Source organism: Panthera onca, chromosome A1 (assembly GCF_046562875.1).
Source record: "Panthera onca isolate mPanOnc1 chromosome A1, mPanOnc1 haplotype 2, whole genome shotgun sequence".
Lineage (NCBI taxonomy): Eukaryota > Metazoa > Chordata > Mammalia > Carnivora > Felidae > Panthera > Panthera onca.
In genome coordinates this window covers 221,447,039-221,467,207 of record NC_138339.1, presented here as the reverse complement: position 1 = coordinate 221,467,207, position 20,169 = coordinate 221,447,039, and the positions used below count along the sequence as shown (strand labels likewise).

The 20,169-nt window shown below is 39.5% G+C and overlaps 2 protein-coding genes across 2 annotated transcripts in view; both read right to left on the bottom strand.

Annotated features, from left to right (window-relative positions):
• THSD1 (thrombospondin type 1 domain containing 1) overlaps positions 1-132 on the bottom strand; it is a 31,040-nt gene extending 30,908 nt beyond the window's left edge. The window contains exon 1 of the mRNA XM_060637274.3: positions 3-132. The gene's annotated coding sequence lies outside the window, so the exon portion shown is untranslated. The remainder of the gene's footprint in view (positions 1-2) is intronic.
• A 3,074-nt stretch (positions 133-3,206) lies between these two features.
• The window catches only part of VPS36 (vacuolar protein sorting 36 homolog), a 30,705-nt gene continuing 13,742 nt past the window's right edge, over positions 3,207-20,169 (bottom strand). Inside the window, exons 7-14 of the mRNA XM_078434065.2 lie at positions 12,478-12,510; positions 12,278-12,355; positions 11,508-11,642; positions 9,826-9,891; positions 8,361-8,425; positions 7,661-7,745; positions 6,678-6,754; positions 3,207-6,594 (exon numbers count right to left, since the gene is read on the bottom strand). Coding sequence (XP_078290191.2) covers positions 6,501-6,594; positions 6,678-6,754; positions 7,661-7,745; positions 8,361-8,425; positions 9,826-9,891; positions 11,508-11,642; positions 12,278-12,355; positions 12,478-12,510 — 633 coding nt within the window. The 3' untranslated portion in view covers positions 3,207-6,500. The remainder of the gene's footprint in view (positions 6,595-6,677; positions 6,755-7,660; positions 7,746-8,360; positions 8,426-9,825; positions 9,892-11,507; positions 11,643-12,277; positions 12,356-12,477; positions 12,511-20,169) is intronic.

Here is a 20,169-nt window from a genome sequence, read left to right as displayed (position 1 = left end):
ACCTCTCGGGACCGGCGGGCGCAGCGGCCAGAGCTGGGGCGAGCGAGGCGGGCGGCGGGCTGGTGGCCTCAGGGGCCGCGAGGAAACGCGCACAGCATCCCGCGTCCCGGGACTGCCCGCCTGAGCCCGCTGGCGCTCGGCTCCGCTGCCCCGCCCAGGCCCGCCCCCGATGGACGGCGCAGGGAGGGCGGCACCGGAGGGCGGGGGGCCGGGCAGCGGGCGAAGTCAACCCCGCCCGCTCTGGGCTGCGCATCCTCCCAAGCGCGCGCGGCCGGCGGAGCCTCGGGGAGCCGGGCAGAGCCCCGACGCGCCCTCGCCCGCGGCCCACGGCCCACGGCCCACGGCCGGGGCCAAGGGCGAGCCGCGGTCTCCCCTCGTTCCGATTCAGTCACTTCTCCCCCGGTGTCATTTTCTTCTGGGGGACCACAAAAGTAGGTCATCCAAGTGGCCTAAATGGTGGGCAGTAAACTTTGGCTTCCCAAATGTTCTTGGGGATTGTCAAAAGAGAATCAGGTCAAGTGCATCTCAGTTTCGATTTTTCTCTCTCAGGAGCCAGAGTTGGTTCAATTAAAAACATAAAAAGTGACATTTAATAAACTCTTAATTCTCAAGTGTTAAAGTTGTCTTTTGAAAAGAATGCTAGAGGATAGAGCTGCACCTTAACAGCTGTGCTCGGTTTTCAGTACACGGAAAAAAAAATGTGAATAGTTTCCCATTTGCTTTTCTTTTACGCAAAATATACCATTTTACAGACAAAAGTAGTGTGTGGTAATAGAAATCAGAACATAGTGGTGGCCTCTAGGGAACAGGTGACTGGAAAGAGGCACCAGGGAACTTTGGGGATGTCAGATATGTTCTGTTGGCTGGGGTGTGAGTTACATGATCTATTACGCATTTGTTAAAATGCGTCCATCTTAAGATCTGTGCGTTTCACTGAAATTTTACCTCAATTTTTCAAACAAAAATACAGCATTTGCAGGTGCTTGAATCCGTCACTTAATCTTTGAAAAGATAGCACAATTCTTTATCAGAGTTATCAGAGGTTGTCTGAGGTACCAAATTTGCTAAGTACTTATCTTGTCCAATAATTAATCCTATCAGTACCAACTCAATCCATCCAAGCTTTCACTGACAGAATCATCTAGTCCAACATCCATTCATCAGCTCAAGTCGGGATTTCTTTTCAAATACATGCCACAGTCCTTGGCGTTTTTGAAAGTAAAAGCTCAACATAAAGAGTGGGCTTTGGAGTTACAGAAAGCTTCGTTCCAGCCCTACCTCAGTAACCTTGGCAAACGTTTAATCCCTCCTCTCCCCCAGCATAAAAGGCATAGGTGTACTGACGTAGTGTGGTGACGAAGTGGAATATATATATAGAAAGCAACTTGCTCTGCATTAATCTTGCAGACACACACTCTCCCTACAAATCCACCCTTGGAATTTAGGAGGACCTAAATCCAGGTACAAGTGACTGGATCAGTGCACTTGGACACTTTTTAAGTAACAGCTGTATTGAGATGCTTGGTCATTTTTGTCTTAATCAGAATTCTTGCCAGACTGTGTTTCTGTCTTTGTTGCACATGTAAGGGTGTAATTTTTGGTAAAGGAACGCGGCATAGGCGTGTAGGGAAAAAAAGCTTCCAAAAGAACGGTGATATGGTCTTGCTGGGATTAATTAAAACAAGCTGCTGTCAAGGTACCTTTAATTCTCTTTCAGGGTCAGTGACTGGTCTAGTAATTTTGTGCAAATTGTGTAAAACGTATTCACAATCTCAACAGTGTCCTTTATACACATGGAGAGATCTTTTATTTCCTCAGATAATGCTCTGAGAGAAAAGCTTTAACTGATTCATGATTATCAGGACTCAAGGAAGAACACAAATGACCCAATTTTCACCTGTAATAACAAGATCTTACACGTGTGTTAACCTGATTTCTGGCATGCTTCCCACATCATGGATATGCCCCATGTCATGTAAGACACAGTATCTTAGACGGGCTGAGTCCTGACAAGTCTGGTTGAGAAACCTCTTGGGCATATGGTAAAGGACACAGACTTAGGTTTGCGAGTAAATTCATGACACATCATAATCCAAAAATCATTCAAGTATTCAGCCAATACTTAACTAGGAGCCTACCATGTACAATCACTGACCTAAACCAGAAAAGATTTAAAAGATTCAATTATATGAATCTTTGAGCTTTATTTTTTTTTAATGTTCTTATTTATTTTTGAAGGAGAGAGAGACAGAGCATGATCAGGGGAAGAGCAGAGAGAGAGGGAGACACAGAATCCAAAGCAGGCTCCAGGCTCTGAGCTGTCAGCACAAAGCCCGATGCGGGGCTCGAACTCATGAACTGTGAGATATGACCTGAGCTGAAATCGGATGTTTAACCGACTGAGCCACCGAGGCGCCCCTTGAATCTTTGAACTTTAAAGAAACCCAATTCCTCTATTTTTTTATGGCTCCAAGACAAAATATAGTCATGTACACAGGACAAATAATAACTATTACGGAATTTAGAAATAGAGTCATATACTGAAAACAGATTTTTCTTTTTTTTAATTTTTTTTTTCAACGTTTTTTATTTATTTTTGGGACAGAGAGAGACAGAGCATGAACGGGGGAGGGGCAGAGAGAGAGGGAGACACAGAATCGGAAACAGGCTCCAGGCTCCGAGCCATCAGCCCAGAGCCTGACGCGGGGCTCGAACTCACGGACCGCGAGATCGTGACCTGGCTGAAGTCGGACGCTTAACCGACTGCGCCACCCAGGCGCCCCTGAAAACAGATTTTTCTAAAGCAGGTAGGAATGAGCACAGTATGATAATTGGGGTGGAGATGGAGAAGTGAATGGGGAAACAGTTAAGAAAGGGAAGTCTGCAGAGTCAAAGGAAGTATGCCCCAGGAATGGGAAGGGGCACACCTCATGCTGTTCCTCTAACCCAACAGCCTCCACTTACTGACGATCTCTTGGTCCTTGTGAGCCTAGTTTATGAGGCTCTTCCTCTCCCACAAGAACTAAAGGATCCTCCTTCTGTCTTGCACAGCATGTACCTGTGCCCCTTCCATTCCATCTTCAGGTAAGGTTGTTTACATGTCTATTTCCCTAACTGCGCCACCCTTTTAAAGGTGGGGACTGTATCTTATTCATTTTGTTTCCACCCCCCACCGGCAGCCCATGTAATTCCTCACACAGTCAATATGGATTTTTAACAAAAAATTTTTTTATTGAATTGAATGGGAGATAAAGTAGGATAAATGGAGCCAGGTTATAAATAGGTATATACATGAGAGTTCATTCATTCAGTTAATATTTATTGAATGCTTATTGTGTGCCAGGTTCTGTTCTAGGCTCTGAGGATATATCCACAAACACACCAGACAAAAAGCTCTCCCCTTACGGAGCTCACACTCTAGATCTGTCTTAATAAGGGATGGGATTAGCAAATAAATTCACAGAAATTCAACCATAACTCTTGGCCAAAAAACAAAAACAAGACACACATTTAAATAGTTTACTTATTGGTGTTATAAATGTCTACTGTTGCTATGTAGTTTTTATTGTATATTGTACTTACTATATTCATAATATATTCATACCCATGTATCACTCTATAGGGATTCGACCTGTAAGACGATATAAAGAACTTCGCTGGCAATTTAAGAGTTTCAGGGATCATTTTAAGCATGCTTGATTTCATTCCAAGGCACAGTCTTTAAAAATCTAACCAGCTTATATGTGTGACTCTACTGTACCAAAGTGAAAATGCTGATATTGTTGGGCAGAGCATGAGAATGACCACCTGATGAATCCATGTCTGGTCAGGCGAGTCTGGTTATAGGGAACCAATACTTGGAGAGACAGTACATTCACGAGAATGCACAGGGTTAGTCAACCGTGAAATTCACATCAAGAATTAAAAAAAAAAGTTCATGAGCCATTTCCCATTCTTTTAGAACAACTAAAACAGTAAGATCTTGAGGTCAAAAATAAAGAAAAAATGTTTAACGTACTGGCTTATTCTGATTAAAAGTTTATCATTTTCATATGTTTTTCAAAGAGTATTTTAAAAAGAACACCAAGGTAAGAAAAATCATTTACAAGTTTTCCAGTAATTTTACTCTATATACATTAATTCCAATCATTTCATCCTGAAAACAACCTGCACTTGTACAGTGTAAAAAAATCTTTGATAGTGACTAGAAAAATTCCATTATCATAAAGCTACAAATTTATGCTCCTAAGAGCAAAGTTAGTAAAGCAAAAATAATAATTATACCAGTGATAAGCACCGAGATGAATTTTTTTGCATTTAGGGCCTGATTGGTTGTATTTAAACATAACTTCTGCCAATAGAAGACCAAAATAACATCTTATTTGGCAAAAAAAAAAAAAAAAAAGGAGGGGGAGAGAATGGGTGGGTGGGTGGAATCAAAAATATACATATATAAGTCTAGAAACAGTGAAGAATGCCCACTAACAGTAAAATCAATCATACTTGTTTTCTAATTAATGTGACATGTGCGAAATATAGTCATGTCACTTTTCTTCCTCCTAGTTCACTTTATACAATTTAGACTGCTCCACTTCTGTTAATGTGTTGTCACACTAATGTAAACAAATATGTTGAACCGTGGGAGTTTGCTGTAATGAATCCAAATCATAAGAGCTAGATCCAGTAGTCAAACAATCTCAATTGCAATTCATTCCAACCGCTGAAACAGATTATTATTTACCTTTGTAATTTCTGAAAAGCCTTAGCCAGATGAGACATCATGTGTGTAAGCGTGTGTGCAAGTGCGTATGAACATGCGTGTACAAGTCTGCCAGAGCAGTGTGAGTGTAACCCAGAAACAGGAGTGCCACACAAACAAGTCTACATGGTGGCCTGAAAGACATGGGGCCATTGTTTGGCTAGACACTGAATTCCCCCAAAACAAACCTGAGGCTGAACAATGAGGACATTAGGGGCTATCTGTCATCACGATACAGAATGAGCGACAAGTTTGGAAAATGAAGACATTCCCGTAAGGCTGGAGGATGTGAAGCAGCAACAGCCACTTTTGCAGGTGGGGATCAGAGACTGACTCTGGCTGCAGTGGGAGGGATTCCCTGGGTCTACAGCTGAGGATCCCTGCAACTCCCCAAAGGGCATCTGCAGGGGGCCCTCCACCTCACTCAGTGACATCTTAGGGATCCCAGAGCTTAAGCCTGGGTATCCCCACCTGCTGGTCACCATGGGTCTCTCAGTGCAGACGCTATCCCTTCTGGAGGTTTGGCCGAAAACCATCCCTGCTTCCCACTTTCGACGCAGTCTTAGAAGGGGATCTCTTTGCGTCCCTGTGGGGTCCCTGAGTTTGAGGTAATGCCAACACACCGACATATGAAGTCAGGCAGCCCACTTTAGAACTCAAACAATCGAAATTCAGGAGTAACCAGTTTTTGTTATCTTGGTAATACTTGCTAGTGACATAGTTTCTCAACACAGCTTCTAATATATGGGGTAAAGAAAAAAAATATTGCTGGGATATGAAATATTTTTTTAAAGTGTAGTGTTGAAACTCCTTAAGAGTAGGAAAAGGAGACCAATTACTTGTCCCCTTTCAATGTTCCTGTCCTTGGCTTTCCAGGTCAAAGAGCACCAAGGTTCCTGTTTAAGCGACCTAAAGGTTCTCCCGGCCCCTCCCCCACACAACCCTAGGGAATTCCTGAACCCTCTAAGTTCCAAATTTGTAATCACATCTCTGGGCGTGTCTATACAGCTCATTAATTCAGTTTCAAAATCCACAGCATTTTTAAAACAAAATGACATAGTTGCATTCTTTAAATGCCAGCTATGAAATCATTACTTGGAAAAAAAAAAACTAGTCAGACTATACATACGTAAGTCAAATACAACTCTCTCCTTTTTTAAGGTGTCTGTTGAAGACATGCTTATAACTGCTTCTAAAGAAAAGCCCTTACTTAGGAGAAGCCTCATGTGGCGTTCTGTGGTTTCACGTCCTGTTCAGTGTTGTCACTTAAGCTACACTGTACGTATGACTTGCTTCATGAACACTCTCCCATAATGGGCACATTACATGCAGAGGAAAAACTTTGTTTATAATTCAGTGAATTTTAGTCACACCAGAAAAATGATCTAACCTGTCCAAACACTCAACTTCTTCCCCCATTAATAACTAGATTCCCTTCTTTAAAAAAACAGATTTGAGGATCAAGTTAAAATTCACCATATTTCAAGTTAAACCCTGAGGGCTCTATACAACTGTAGCATGATTTCCAACTCACTGTGGCATTCAGTTTTCTGTATTTTCCTATATTTATCCTAAGTAAACTTCCTGGACCGTAATATTTAGGGAGAAATTAAAAGGGTTTTATATTATAGTGTAAAGTTCCAGAAATTCTCAGTTCATCAAGGTTTACTCTGAGCTCAATGTCATACAACCTCTACATGATACAAGTGTATGGACACGAAGTATTTTAAATACAAAACCCTTAGCTCTGTGTCATAAATAAGTTTGGGTAAAACCGCAAGCCTTCCACTGAATCATCTCGGCAAAGATGGCCCATCTTCTCTGCCAGAAGCAACCTAGGAATCAAGGGGAAAACCACAATCATCTGTCCATTCAGAAACACAAACACAGTTGTAATGAAGACCAAGGACTCGCTTACCTTTCCTTAGCCAGGAGGACAGACATTCCCACCAGCTTAGCAAACTCTTCTGATGTCAGGGATCCCTTTTCTGAAACCTAACAGAAACACAGCAGGAAAAAAATATGATAATTTGGCCACCTAGGTACTAACCTAGGGAGAATGTCTACCATTATGCTCAGGAAAGAATATATTGGATTTCCTAAAAAAACTCAAGAATATTCAATATTGAACTAAATCTTCTTCACTAATGCTCAATTCCATAAATGCGGAAGGGCCCAGAATGAATATAGCAGACCCTAAAACATCACGAAGCCCTCTACAAAGTTACAAAGGCACTGTACTAAACCCCCAAAATAACCCTTGATATTCTGAAAAGGAACATATAATAAATTCTGAAGGAGTACATACTGCATGTCCCACATATAGGGTCCTTATATATAGGTTTAGCTTAAAATATACGGTAGAAATATCTATAGTCTTCAGGTTTTCCTCTAATTTAAAATAAATGTAATAAATATTTAAATTAGGCAGGCTCGCCACAGAGGCTATGAAGGCAGTAATGTTTCAAGTCTCCTAATGAGTAACAGCAGCAGTTTGGCTGGTAAAATCCATCTAAACTACAGTTCCTTTTCGTGTTTTTTTGAAGCAATTATTTCATAAAACAACTTGTGATGTTTTATAAGACTGTTTATGTAGGTGGTACTGACAGAAAAAGTTCAGTCAAGGGTAACATTCTGATGAACAAAGTTAAAAATCTGTCCACAAGACTGAGTCTCAAACAAAAAGATAACACCTCAGGAATTCTAATTCTCCTTGGCAAGTCTCAAAAAGCTTTAAAAGTATCATTTTGATTAGTATTCACTCGTGTTAATAGGTGTCTTTAATTGGGTCTACAAACATTACTTTTTAGAAAAATTAAATTCAAAAGGAAAGCCTGTTTCTCATGTTGCTATGGAGTCACGTCTTGGTGGGCAGACTAATGAGGAAACTGGTTCACATACGGTCTCCAAGGCTGAGGCCACCATTTCCTCTTCCTTGTGGGACTGAAGCTCAATTACCATGACGCCACTGTCAAAAACTCGGAGCCTGAAAACCGCAGATGGGAAAACCAAGCTGTGAGTATCTAGGATCTTCAACCACTAAGGAGGTACAAATATCCTGTACTTTCTTTTATGCTGGGCATGAGGGCAATATTAACACAAAACAGCATCTAAAACGTAACAACCACAGGCAATTACAGCATAACTAGGAACTCACGAATAAATACAGTTAATAACATTATGAACTATAATCCACAGGCTAAATAAAATATGTCTGGCACTTTTTTTTTTTTTTTTTAATCTGAAGGGAGGAAAATACAATTCACAGCTGAACATCTGTAGTTTTAAATCTCCAGAAACAAGCACGAAATGTCTAGCAGAGGGGCTGGTTATTCTGACCTCATAGGAGAGCCCACATTCTTCTTTCATTGCCCCAAATCAACAAGAGTTGGCCCACTAGCCCCTCAGGCCATGTACCGCCCCGGTAAGGAGGGAAGCTAGGAGAACAAGTGAATTCTGCTCACACGGTATAATTCCCAGAGGGGCGATGTGTTGGTTCACCACGCACAGACCTGTGTGGGCAGACCTGGCAGGGTTTTCCTGTCTACTGTGTGAGGAACAGTGGCTCAAGTTGGCACGCTTCCTGCAGAGGTTCTTTTACCTGAGAGGTAACTGTAGTGCTTCCAGCATCTTGCATGCATTCACTAGATCTTCTGGTGAGAGCAACTAATAGAAAGAAAATCCAGTTTATACTACAAATTAATAGAGTGATGCTCGTGTGTTCAAGGCCCATGGTGGGTGTGGAGTCTTTTTTTTTTTTTTTTTTAATTTAAAATAAATAAATAAATAAATAAATAATCATTTATCAAGGCTTTCATGTTGCCTTAATCACCACAAGGAAAAAAGGATTAACAAAGAAGCGAAGCAGTGCTATCCGACAGAAAGCAATGCAAGCCGTATATGTAACTCTAAGTTTTCTGGTAGTCATATTCATAAAATAAAAAGAAACAGGTGAAATTAATTTTAAAACATGTATTTTATTTAAGCCAATAAATCTAAAACATCAACATATAATCAATATAAAAATTATCAATGAGATATTTAACATTTCTTTCTTCTGTACCGAGTCTTCTAAATCTGGTGTGTAATTTACACTTACAGCATATCTCAGTTTGGATTAGGTGTATTTCAAGTTCACAGTCGTCACATGTAGCTAGCTAGTGGCCACCCTTCCAGACCCATGCAACCTTAAAGAATCAGCCCACTGTGGCGTTTGACAAATACAGCTTTGAGTCATAGGCCCAGCCTGGGTCCAAATGCCTGTCAAACCTCTATTTCCAGGTGCAGCTTTGGTCAAATAATTTAATCTCTGGAAGCCTCAAGTTCCTCATCCTCATATTATCCCCAAGACGGGGACAGTAAAAGTAGCTGCCTCACTGAGGTACTGGGAGGCCTGGTCAGTAGGAGGTACTCACTGACGGCAGTCTTGAGGACTATTCAAATAAAAACAGAGCAGAGGCTTTGCTCGTGAACCTGGGGTGGGCGCTTGAAAGATGTAGGAGTTCTCTGCACAGAGGTGACTGCTGACACCGCAAAACTGTTTGACTGAAGGGCACAAAGAGTGCACGGACCATACACATGTGGGTGTGAAGGGGCAATGAGAGCTGAAGAGCAGCCACTGCTGATTCACGGCCAAAGGCAGAGGGCAGCTTTCCCTCTGTTTCTCTCCAGGCCATCTGTGTCCAACCCAGTTAGTCCAAACACTGAACTGTCACAGGGAAAAGGCCTCATACACAACCTTACTAATCACAATACAAACACAGAATATTAAAGCCAGAAGGTATCAATCAGTCCAAATCCTTGTTTTAGACATAGGACAACCGAGTCTCAGTGAAGTTAAGTAAGCTACTCAAGGTCAATCATCATGTCACTGGTAAAACCAGGAAGAGTGTCTACCTCCTAGATCCCCAGAGCAGGACAGCATTCTTGTCACTGCACCACACTACTTCTCAGATGGTTTTGATATTCTCAGCCCTTCCTCAAATTGTATTCACTGTAGGGGAACTTGTATTATGTTAAGAAAGTCTATATTTAGTTAAAAGAATATCTAAATGTTCTATTCTTACCTCCATTCCTCGAGCTCGGTTTACTAAACAGTATACCTCCGTAAGTGACATTATTCCCCCTCGTTCCTGTTAAAATACAAAATTTAAAAAGTATTATGTTATAGTTCACACAAGTTAGCATTCCTTAACAGAAATCATAAGCAGAGTGAAATCAGGATTCATAAAATTTCCTAAGAAGCCTTTTAAAAACTAAATTTGCACACAGGAAAACCTAGCCAGATACGTGAAGCATTTCAAATTCAATATTTGGACTTTAACATCATTATTACTGTTTCAACATTTACATAAATGAAAAGAGGGCCTCTACACCAAGTTTCAAAAAGTGTATTTAAATGTTTTGAGTTATTACAACTAATAAATGAAAAAATTATAGAATTAAATGGCAATATCACCATTGTAATCTCTAATGAAGTAACAGATCTAGACATTGAGTGTTAGTAGCTGCTAACATCACACAAAAAAAAGACATTCTGTACCTGCTGATGGAAATGCACAGCACCCTCTATGAAATATCCAGCAGGAAAAAAAAAAAAAAAAAAAAAAGAACTTCTAGATATAACTACCAGTCTACAGGGAATACATAAGGCAGGGAAGTATGTTAACATACAAGTCAGCAAGATCCAGACTCTGAGACACTCTATAAGAAAAACCACTAGTTTCTTCAATAAATAAATTTTATAGGAGAGAAAAAAAGAGGAGAGGGAAACCCACGGAATTAAAAAAAAAAACAAAAACAAAACACCTGGGTGGCAAATCGACCAATTGCAAAGTATCCTGATTTGAACAAACTAACTATAAGAAAAAATGTGAACACTAAGTAGATATTTGATTATATTGAAAATAATTTTTAATTTGTGAAATGGGATTATAATTACATTACAGGCATCTTTATCCTTGTAATTACATACTGAAAAATTTACAGATAAAGTAATGTGATGTCTTGGATTTGCTTTAAAATCATATTTTTTTAATGTTTATTTATTCGCTTTGAGAGAGTGCGTGAGTGTGGGCCTGCAAGTCGGGGAGGGGCAGAGAAGAAGACAGACAATCCAAGCAGGCTCTGCACTGTCAGTGTAGAGCCTTACACGGGGCTCAAACACACCAACTGTGAGATCATCACCTGAACTGAAATCAAGAGTCAGGACACTTACCGACTAAACCACCTAGGTGCCCCTGCTTTAAAATAATTTCCAGTGGACAATGTTTACAGATAAACCTGGATGATGGGCATGCAGGGATTCATTATATTTTTCTTATTTTGTCATGTTGGAAATACTTCTTAATATGAGTGCTTTAATAAGTAAAGTTTTGATTGCCTGAGTCATGTTAGAAGATATATCTGTGTTATCAAATTATAACAGTACACTATATATTCAGACTAGATATATAGAAATATATGTAAACATCTAGAGATCATATGTTTCCTTTTGAAAACAGGAGAGAAGAAAAACTTTATATCAAATAGATTTAGGAAGTTACAGATATCTGAAATGGGAATTGAAAACAACTTAGATTTTGACAAAAAAAAAAACAAAACAGTAATTTAATATTCCTGAACAAAAAATAACATGTTGGTTGAATAGTAACCATACTGTGAAAGGAGTTAAACTCTTGTTAAGATTTCTGATGACACAGAGATAATTTAACACAACTGAAAGAGACCACTCAGGTTTTGTTTTTACCTCCAGCGGCGCCTGCAGTATCCCAGCCAGCTGTTTGGCCAGCTGCATGTGGTACTGTGTGCCCGAGCCACAGGTCTCCCTGGTAACTGGGTTAGCTATTCCCATGCTCAGCAAATAGGATTTAAACCTGATGGTCTATAATAAGAGGAGAAAATGCACAAAAAGACTAAAAAGCAGAATTAGTCTTTCCACCCCAACACTGAAAATCTTTCTATCATAAATTCAATGCTACTCAATTATATCTGTATCTACCCATTTCTTCTACTGTGTTTTGATAGCGTGAATTCTAAGAAAGTGGATTTCCAGTAGTTCCCTGTGTGAAGCTAATTCTTCTTCTTTTTTCTATCTTGATATCTCATACTCCACTGAGCTCATGAGTTTGGTGTGAGAAGTGGCTAGGGAACAACCATGCTGTATTTAATGCCAACCAAATGATAGAGCCAAAAACTTAGAAAGGAAAATGGCTGTGACCAGATTGTACTGAAATTTACCGAAACAAGTATCAAATTTATGGATATGTATAAAACAACCACTCCTTCCACATTTCCATATCTCTCTTTTCCACACTCTAAGAGAACATACAGAAGTATCCTTTAATCCTACTAGAACCAACAAAGTTTTTATGGTTGACTTTTTCGTTAGCACTTTCATATACCTGCAAGTCCTAAAAGAAAACACTACATTAAGAAAGAAACTGCTAAACCACTGAAACATCACTGTGTTATTTGTGTAACCTGGTTTCTAATGCCTTAAAAAAGCAATCTATTTACCTCATCTTCTGTGATGTCACCTTGCTTGTCTTTAATCTTATTAGCAATTGATTTTGATAACTCCACCATTTCCTTAGCCTGTGAAGAGAACAGTAAAAGACTGAAAAAAAAAAAGTCCCCAAAGTGCCTTGCTAACAAAACACAAGTTCAAAACTTACATGATAATTGGTAAGAATTTAATAGGTATAAATTACATATACCTTGACCATTAGCTTGCTGAGGTCTTCAAAGGCCTGAAATGAGAAATGAGTTTTTGTTGGAATCTAAAGATTAAAGATGTTTTTAAGCAATGAAGCACTCTGTTTTCTTCCCTTTGACAAAAATTTATGAAAACTTCTTACAGATATCTATTTATATAAATATTTACGTAAGTAATAAGCCTATCTTATTCTAAGGATTCAGTTTAGCTAAGAAACCATAAATTTTCCAAAACAAACTGCAAAAAACAACTTTTCAAATTTTCAAAGAAAAAGGTTATGATTGATTAAACAAACAAAAGGTGACATAAGTAATAAATCATTCAGAAAATATTGTTTACTGTTCTTTCACATAAGTAAGAGAATTTGTCACTGGTTCTTGCCAAAACCATTTCCTGATGGGAGGTCAAGAATCAAAGGCATTGTAAAGCTTTCCTGGTTGAAAATGGCAATGTGCAGCTGCCAGAATACTTCTTTGGGCACAACAATTTTGGCTTTAATAGCAGGTGTGACTTAACTGAAACTGTAAACCTCAGCCTCTAAATATTGAAGAGTTTATACTTATAGCTTGGGATGTAGTGGATATCACAAAAGAAAAACATTCAAATACCACCAAAATATACCTAAATAAAACCCATTAATTGTTTGATTTACTACAATGAATATCCACTTCAAAGGCCTCTTCAAACTTTAATCAGACATATTTATAGTAAATTTATTTCATATCGCCGAAAGCATACTTCCAATGAAGAACATCTGCCAAATGATGTGCACAAATGTTATTTTTTAAGCCAATTAAGCAACTTCGCATTAACTGAAGAATCTTTTGGTCGATACAGAATAATGGTCAGCAGATTCTGATAAGCCCATGCCCATCGTAATCACATACAGAAAAGTATCCCCCATCTGCAAAAGGATTTTGCTAAAAGAATAGAGTGTTGTGTAAGATTCTTATGGCCAGACTTACTAAGGCTAATACTGAGAACAAAGGGGAATGTGCACACACCTAACAGGAATTTCCTCAGATAAACAAAAGGCTTAAACACTGGATTCTTATCAGCAACAGCCAGCAGATGCAGGAAACCTTTTGTGGGAAACTCGGGGCACCAGCTCTGAAACTAAGTCCACTCTAACATTTAAATGGAGGGCAAATCACACACCAACCTAGTTTTCAAAAATAAAAGACACAAACACTTGACACACTTAGAGTTTTACTTTGAATATACAAAATATTTACAGATTTCTTTTACCGGGGTAGGGAACACTAGTAAGACAACACTTTAAAAATTTTATATGGTAAATCACTTTATTTACTAGGTTACATTTCCATAGAAAAAATATGCTAAAAGTAATAGTGATTCCACACAGAATACATCAATTAGCCCTGTTGCTTACAGTCTGTAAAAGACAAATACAAATATTTTAGTGTCTTAGAAGAATTATCTATATTTTAAGTAATCATAAAACACAAATGAAAGCTTCCTCACATCTATCCATATTATTATTCTAAAATAAGCAATCAGCCAATTATCCAAAAAAAGAGGTAGAGAAACTACCTACAATAAAAGCAACACATGTGCAAATGCAAAACAGATGATTTGCCCGTTCTGCTATCTTATCTGCCAGTTTATAGAACTTTCTAACCCTCTACCAAGTCCACAGTCAAATTTCTACTCCAATTAAAAAAACAATGACATCTGCTTTAAAAGTACCCTCGTATGCTGATTTATAGCATTATTTCTTGTTTCCAGTCATTAATTTGGTTATCAGCTTTAGTAACTATTAATATATTCTTGAATATTCTGTTTTGGTTTTCTTGATTTTGTACCTTTACATATTCTGTTCCCTCTACCTGGATCCTCTTGTCTCTACTAGTCTTCTGTTAGTGCCTGCTAAACTTTCAGGCCTTGACTTCCATTACTTTTGCTAACAAGACTTCCCTGAACCCCAAGGAAGTTAGAGGCCATATACTGTGTTCCTGCTGCAGCCGCCATTTTCTCTAACGCAGCATTTCTCCTGCTGTAGAGAATGCCTGTTTGCTTGCCCGTCTGGTGCATCATCACAATATCTAAAACATCAACCTGATGCAGGGCTTGCACAAAGTGGAGAGCAAGGACCACCTGCTGAATAAATCACTGACCTGCATGAACGAGCACGATAACTGTATTGAATCCTTTGAGCTATGCAACTCCATGGAAATTAGATTGAAACACAGCAGCATTTCATAAATTAAGAAAAACATTATTTTGGGTTTTTTTAATTAAAAAAAAAATTTAAGCTTATTTATTTAGAGAGAGACAGAATGAGTGGGGCAGGGACAGAGACAGAGAATCCCAAGCAGGCTCTGTACCATCCGCGCAGAGCCCGACATCGGGCTTGAACTCACAAAACCTTGAGATCACGACCTGAGCGGAAGTTCGATGCTTAACCGACGAAGCCACCCAGGCGCCCCAAGAAAAACATTATTTTGAACACCAAATTAGTATGGCACAATTCAGAAGAATACTAATTCAAAATTAGTTCACTGCTCTGTGCCGTCTCCAAAAGTGTCACACAAGAGGATGACAGTAAATGTCACTGAAAGAGGGCAGTGATAGTACCTTCTGAATGATGAAGAGAGTAGCTATGATGCAGTCGACTACGCTTGTCTGCAAATCAGAAGACTGAGTTCTCATAACCCTGGTTCTGAATCTAGTCACTAGCTCTGAGATGACTACTTCTCTGGATAGAAAAAAACCCCTTTGATGCCAAAATGCTGGAATTTTATGAATTTAAAGATTCTGGAAAGATGGTGGCTATGGCAGCATAGTTTTTTAATCTCTCTAAATCCCAACATGAAACAAGACAGCGCAACTAGATCTCAAAACCAAAAACCCATAGGCAGCATATACTATAAAACGAAATGACAAAATAGCTATAATAACCTCGAGATAGGGGTGCCTGGGTGGCCCAAGTGGGGCTCTGTGCTGTCGGCACAGAGCCTACTTAGGGTTCTCTCTCTCCCTTTCTCTCTGCCCCACCCTTGCTCTTGCACACTTTCTCAAAATAAATAAATAAACTTAAAAAAAAAAAAAAAAAGAGAGAGAGGAAGGGGGGAAAAAGGGTCCAGATAAAAAACAGAGGAAGGGAATAGGGCCAGGAAACCAGAAAGCAGGCCACCACCATTTTTAATAATGCATCAACACAGAAGAAAAGTGGGCTCTGTGGAATAAGACCAGCTACCCTACACTAGGCCTTCCTCTGAAAGGGCAGCAAAACTAATTTAACGTAAAAAATAGTACAGCAGGGGTGCCTGGATGGCTCAGTCAGTTAAGCATCTGACTTCGGCTCAGGTCGTAATTTCATGGTTTCTGAATCAAGCCCTGTGTCAGGCTCTGCGCTGACAGTGCGGAGCCTGCTTGGGATTCTCAGTCTCTCTCTCTCTGCCCCTTCCCTGCTCACACTCTCTCTAAATAAGTAATAAGCTTTAAAAATAAAAAGAGCTGTTTCAAAAAAAAAAGAAAAGAAAAATAGCAACAGCCAAGCATCAAGGTCAAATGCCACACAAAGTTATTATGAGAAAAAAGAAAATAAGGAGACTAACATTACAGACAATAAAAGCAAGCCAGACTGACATGCTCATAGATCAGATCAAATAACCTTTTATTTCAACATGAGCTAAAAGACGTTAATAAAATGACACAAGCCATCAGTAGACACAATAAGTCAGAAATGAGGTGACGGGATTCATGAAAGAATTTTTAAAAAATCAATTCAGAAATAATGACTATATTAGAACGCAAAAGTGAATAAACACAACAGATAGTATATTAAGAGAAACAAAGTTTAAAAAGAGGGAAATCTTCTAAATGGAACAGAAATGAAAGAGATAAAAAGGGTCTGAAAGAAAGTTGCGAGCAGTAAAGCTAGGCAGTAGAGCTCCAGCATACAGCTAACAGGAGTCACCGAAGAAAAATTAAAAGCAATTATTAAAAACTATAAAATTGAAAAAAAAAACTCCCTGAAATTAAAAGAAACAGCTTCTGGAACCGAATTCTGAAAGCGTCCCGTGTACCTGAAAATAACAACCCAGAATGACTAACACATTGACACAGTCTGCTAAAATTACTGGGCTTTCTAAAAAAGGGGGAAAAAAGCCTTTGGGCATCTAGGAAAAATACTGACTTTCACGGTGGTGAAGAATTAGATTAGCCTCCCCCTTTGACAGCAACACTTCATGCCAGACACAAAACTGAAAGTAACCGATTAAAGGCACTCAAGGAAAGAACACGTGAGCCAAGGATTTTAAATCCACCAAATGACTTCATGTACAAGGGATACAAACATGCCAGAACTCAGGGAATACTGTTCCCGTGAGCACTTCTGAAAAATCTACCGGAGGGAGGTCCACATCAGGACGGGTGGTGTCACACATAGTTACCTGTACAACTAGGACTCACTGAGAGCCAGAGCGGAGAGAGTGCACCCAGTGGCTGAATCTTCAGATACTGCACATCTGTGTTTAAAATTGGGAATAATGGGGAGTTCACATACACACACACACACACAATCTTTTTAACTGTTTTAGTAATTATTTGGTAGTGGTGTCCTGACTTTGAACAGGAAGTATCACTATGACCTTATGAGGCACTTGTACTCAAACAAATAAACAAACAAACACCTAGCTCTTTCCACTAAAAAGGACTAGAAATAAATAAAGATCAGCCCAGCAGAGATAGAGTCCTAGCAGGCAGATTGTGTTTTAAAATATCACTTACCACTAAAACAAAACAAAACAAACAGAGATTCTTAGGTAACGATTGATTCCAGATTGGGGCAGGAAACATACAAGATGGTTCCGGAACTTTTGCCACATCAAATAGTAGGGAAGCTATCAAAGTCCACCAGGTCACATCAAAAATACTAAGGGGCCAACCTGAAGAGGCTCCCACTGGCCAAAGATGGGACAAATGTGGGCTTTAAACAGGATAATAATTGTAATTGATTGAAACCCACCAAATATGTTACAATTTATGAGTTCACAATAGTATGTAAAAAACTCCAATGAGTTGCCATTGGAGGATAAGGAACCAATTCATTATGCTGATGATAAAGAAAAAGTCATTTATCTTGCCCCGTATGAGTAGTCAAATAGATGAAGGGAAGCAGCTCTTCAAAAAGGATTTCAACTAATAAATAAAAAATAAATCCTAAAATATTGCCATTTGTAACCACCAAAGAACCAAAAGATCTATGCACCGAACGTGAACAGCTGCTGACAACATCAACAAAGACATGATGTGCCTCCTGAGGAAAGAATACAGTATCACCACTAATCTTATCAAAGGGATCAAAGAGAGGTCGGGTGAAGCCTCTGGATCCAGCTGCCAATTTGCAGGAAATACACAGAGCCGAGGAACACGTACAACTTTACCATAAATGTGAGATCAGCAAAACCTAGACCACGGGCACTTACTAGGCCAAATGACCTTGGTTTCTCAATGATAACCTATATTTTCAATTTAGTGGGCCAAGAATTGGTACTATGATGGTTAATTTTACATGCCGACTTGATCAGATGATGAGGTTCCCAGGTTTTGACGTTATTGATGTGTCTGTGAGGATGTTTCTAGATGAGGTCGGCATTTGAAATGGTAGACTTAAGCACAACTGCTCTCCTCACTGGGCAGGCATCACCCAATCCACTGAGAGTCTGAAGGAACAAAAGGTCGAAAGGAGAACTCACGTTTTCTTTCTCTGCCTGACTGCTTAAGCCAAGACAGCAGTCTTACCCTGCCCTTGGACTAGACCTAAACCGTCAGTGCTCCTGGTTCGCAGGCCTTCATACTCAGATTAGAATTTATATCACCAACTTTCTTGGGTCACCAGCTTGCAGTTGGCAGATTGTGGGATTTCTCAATCCCCACAATCAAACAAGCCAATTTCTTATATTAAATGTCTTTGGGGGCACCTGGGTAGCTCAGTCAGTTAAATGTCCAACTTCAGCTCAGGTCATGATCTCACAGTCCATGAGTTCTAGCTCTGTGCTGACAGCTCAGAGCCTGCAGCCTGCTTCCGATTCTATGTCTCCTTCTCTCTCTGCCCCTACCCTCCCTCTCAAAAGTAAATAAACATTAAAAGAAAATTTAAACGTCTGTGTGTGTGTCTGTGTATGGAAAGATAGATGTATATAAAGGTATATATTGATATCTACATCTATATATCTCCCATTGTTTTTTTCCCTCTGGAGAATCTTTTCTTTATTTTTTTTATTTTTTTAATTTACATCCAAGTTAGTTAGCGAATAGTGCAACAATGATTTCAGTAGATTCCTTAATGTCCCTTACCCATTTAGCCCATCCCCCCCCTCACAACCCTTCCCGTAACCCTCTGTTTGTTCTCCGTATTTGAGTCTTTTATGGGGGCGCCTGGGTGGCGCAGTCGGTTAAGCGTCCGACTTCAGCCAGGTCACGATCTCACGGTCCGTGAGTTCAAGCCCCGCGTCAGGCTCTGGGCTGATGGCTCAGAGCCTGGAGCCTGTTTCCGATTCTGTGTCTCCCTCTCTCTCTGTCCCTCCCCCGTTCATGCTCTGTCTCTCTCTGTCCCAAAAATAAATAAACGTTGAAAAAAAAAAAAAAAATTAAAAAAAAAAAAAAGAGTCTTTTATGTTTTGTCCCCCTCCCTGTTTTTATATTATTTTTGCTTCCCTTCCCTTGTGTTCATCTGTTCTGTGTCTTGAAGTCCTCATATGAGTGAAGTCATATGATACTTGTCTTTCTCTAATTTCGCTACATATACACACACACACACACACACACACACACACCCACACACACACATCTTCTTTAGCCATTCATCCATCAATGGACATTTGGGCTCTTTCCATACTTTGGCTATTGTGGATAGTGCTGCTATAAACATGGGGGTGCACGTGTCCCTTCGAAACAGCACACCTGTATCCCTTGGATAAATGCCTAGTAGTGCCATTGCTGGGTCATAGGGTAGTTCTATTTTTAATTTTTTGAGGAACCTCCATACTGTTTTCCAGAGTGGCTGCACCAGTTTGCATTCCCACCAAGCAGTGCAAAAGAGATCCTCTCTCTCTCTGGAGAATCTTGATTAATACAGGTATTCAATAACTATTTGCAGTTTAGGCTTTATGTGACTGATACACATCCTTGAAATTCTATGAACAGCACTAGTCAATGGGATTTAACTTAAACACTATTATTAAAAACTAAAGAATTACTTCATAGAGTAATTTCATAAAAATCCAAGACCATCTTTATATAAACACAGGAAAACAAATGGTATGTTCAGATGTATTAACTAACCACAGAGTCTAATATGCATAACTGGTTTCCTTAATTAGAATTCTTCCCCTTTCACTTGAACTTCCTCATATATGATGAAGGTTCAAAAACACTGTTATGCACATGCTCAGCGTTGTTCTCCTAGTGGAAATAACGGACTGGTTTGAGCCATTCTTACTATCTCTGTGTCTGGTCCCCGAGTGGTCATCAGCATAAAGCTGTGTGGTATCTAACCAGGTTAACAGCCACAGAACAGCATTTTTCCCTCAACTAAGTTAACCAAACAGCCAAAATAATTATACAGAGGACCCTGAATTCATTAGCAGTATTATCCAATCAACTCCATCTACACTTTAAAACTTACACAACAACACACCATGTTTTCTAACATCAGAGAAAACAA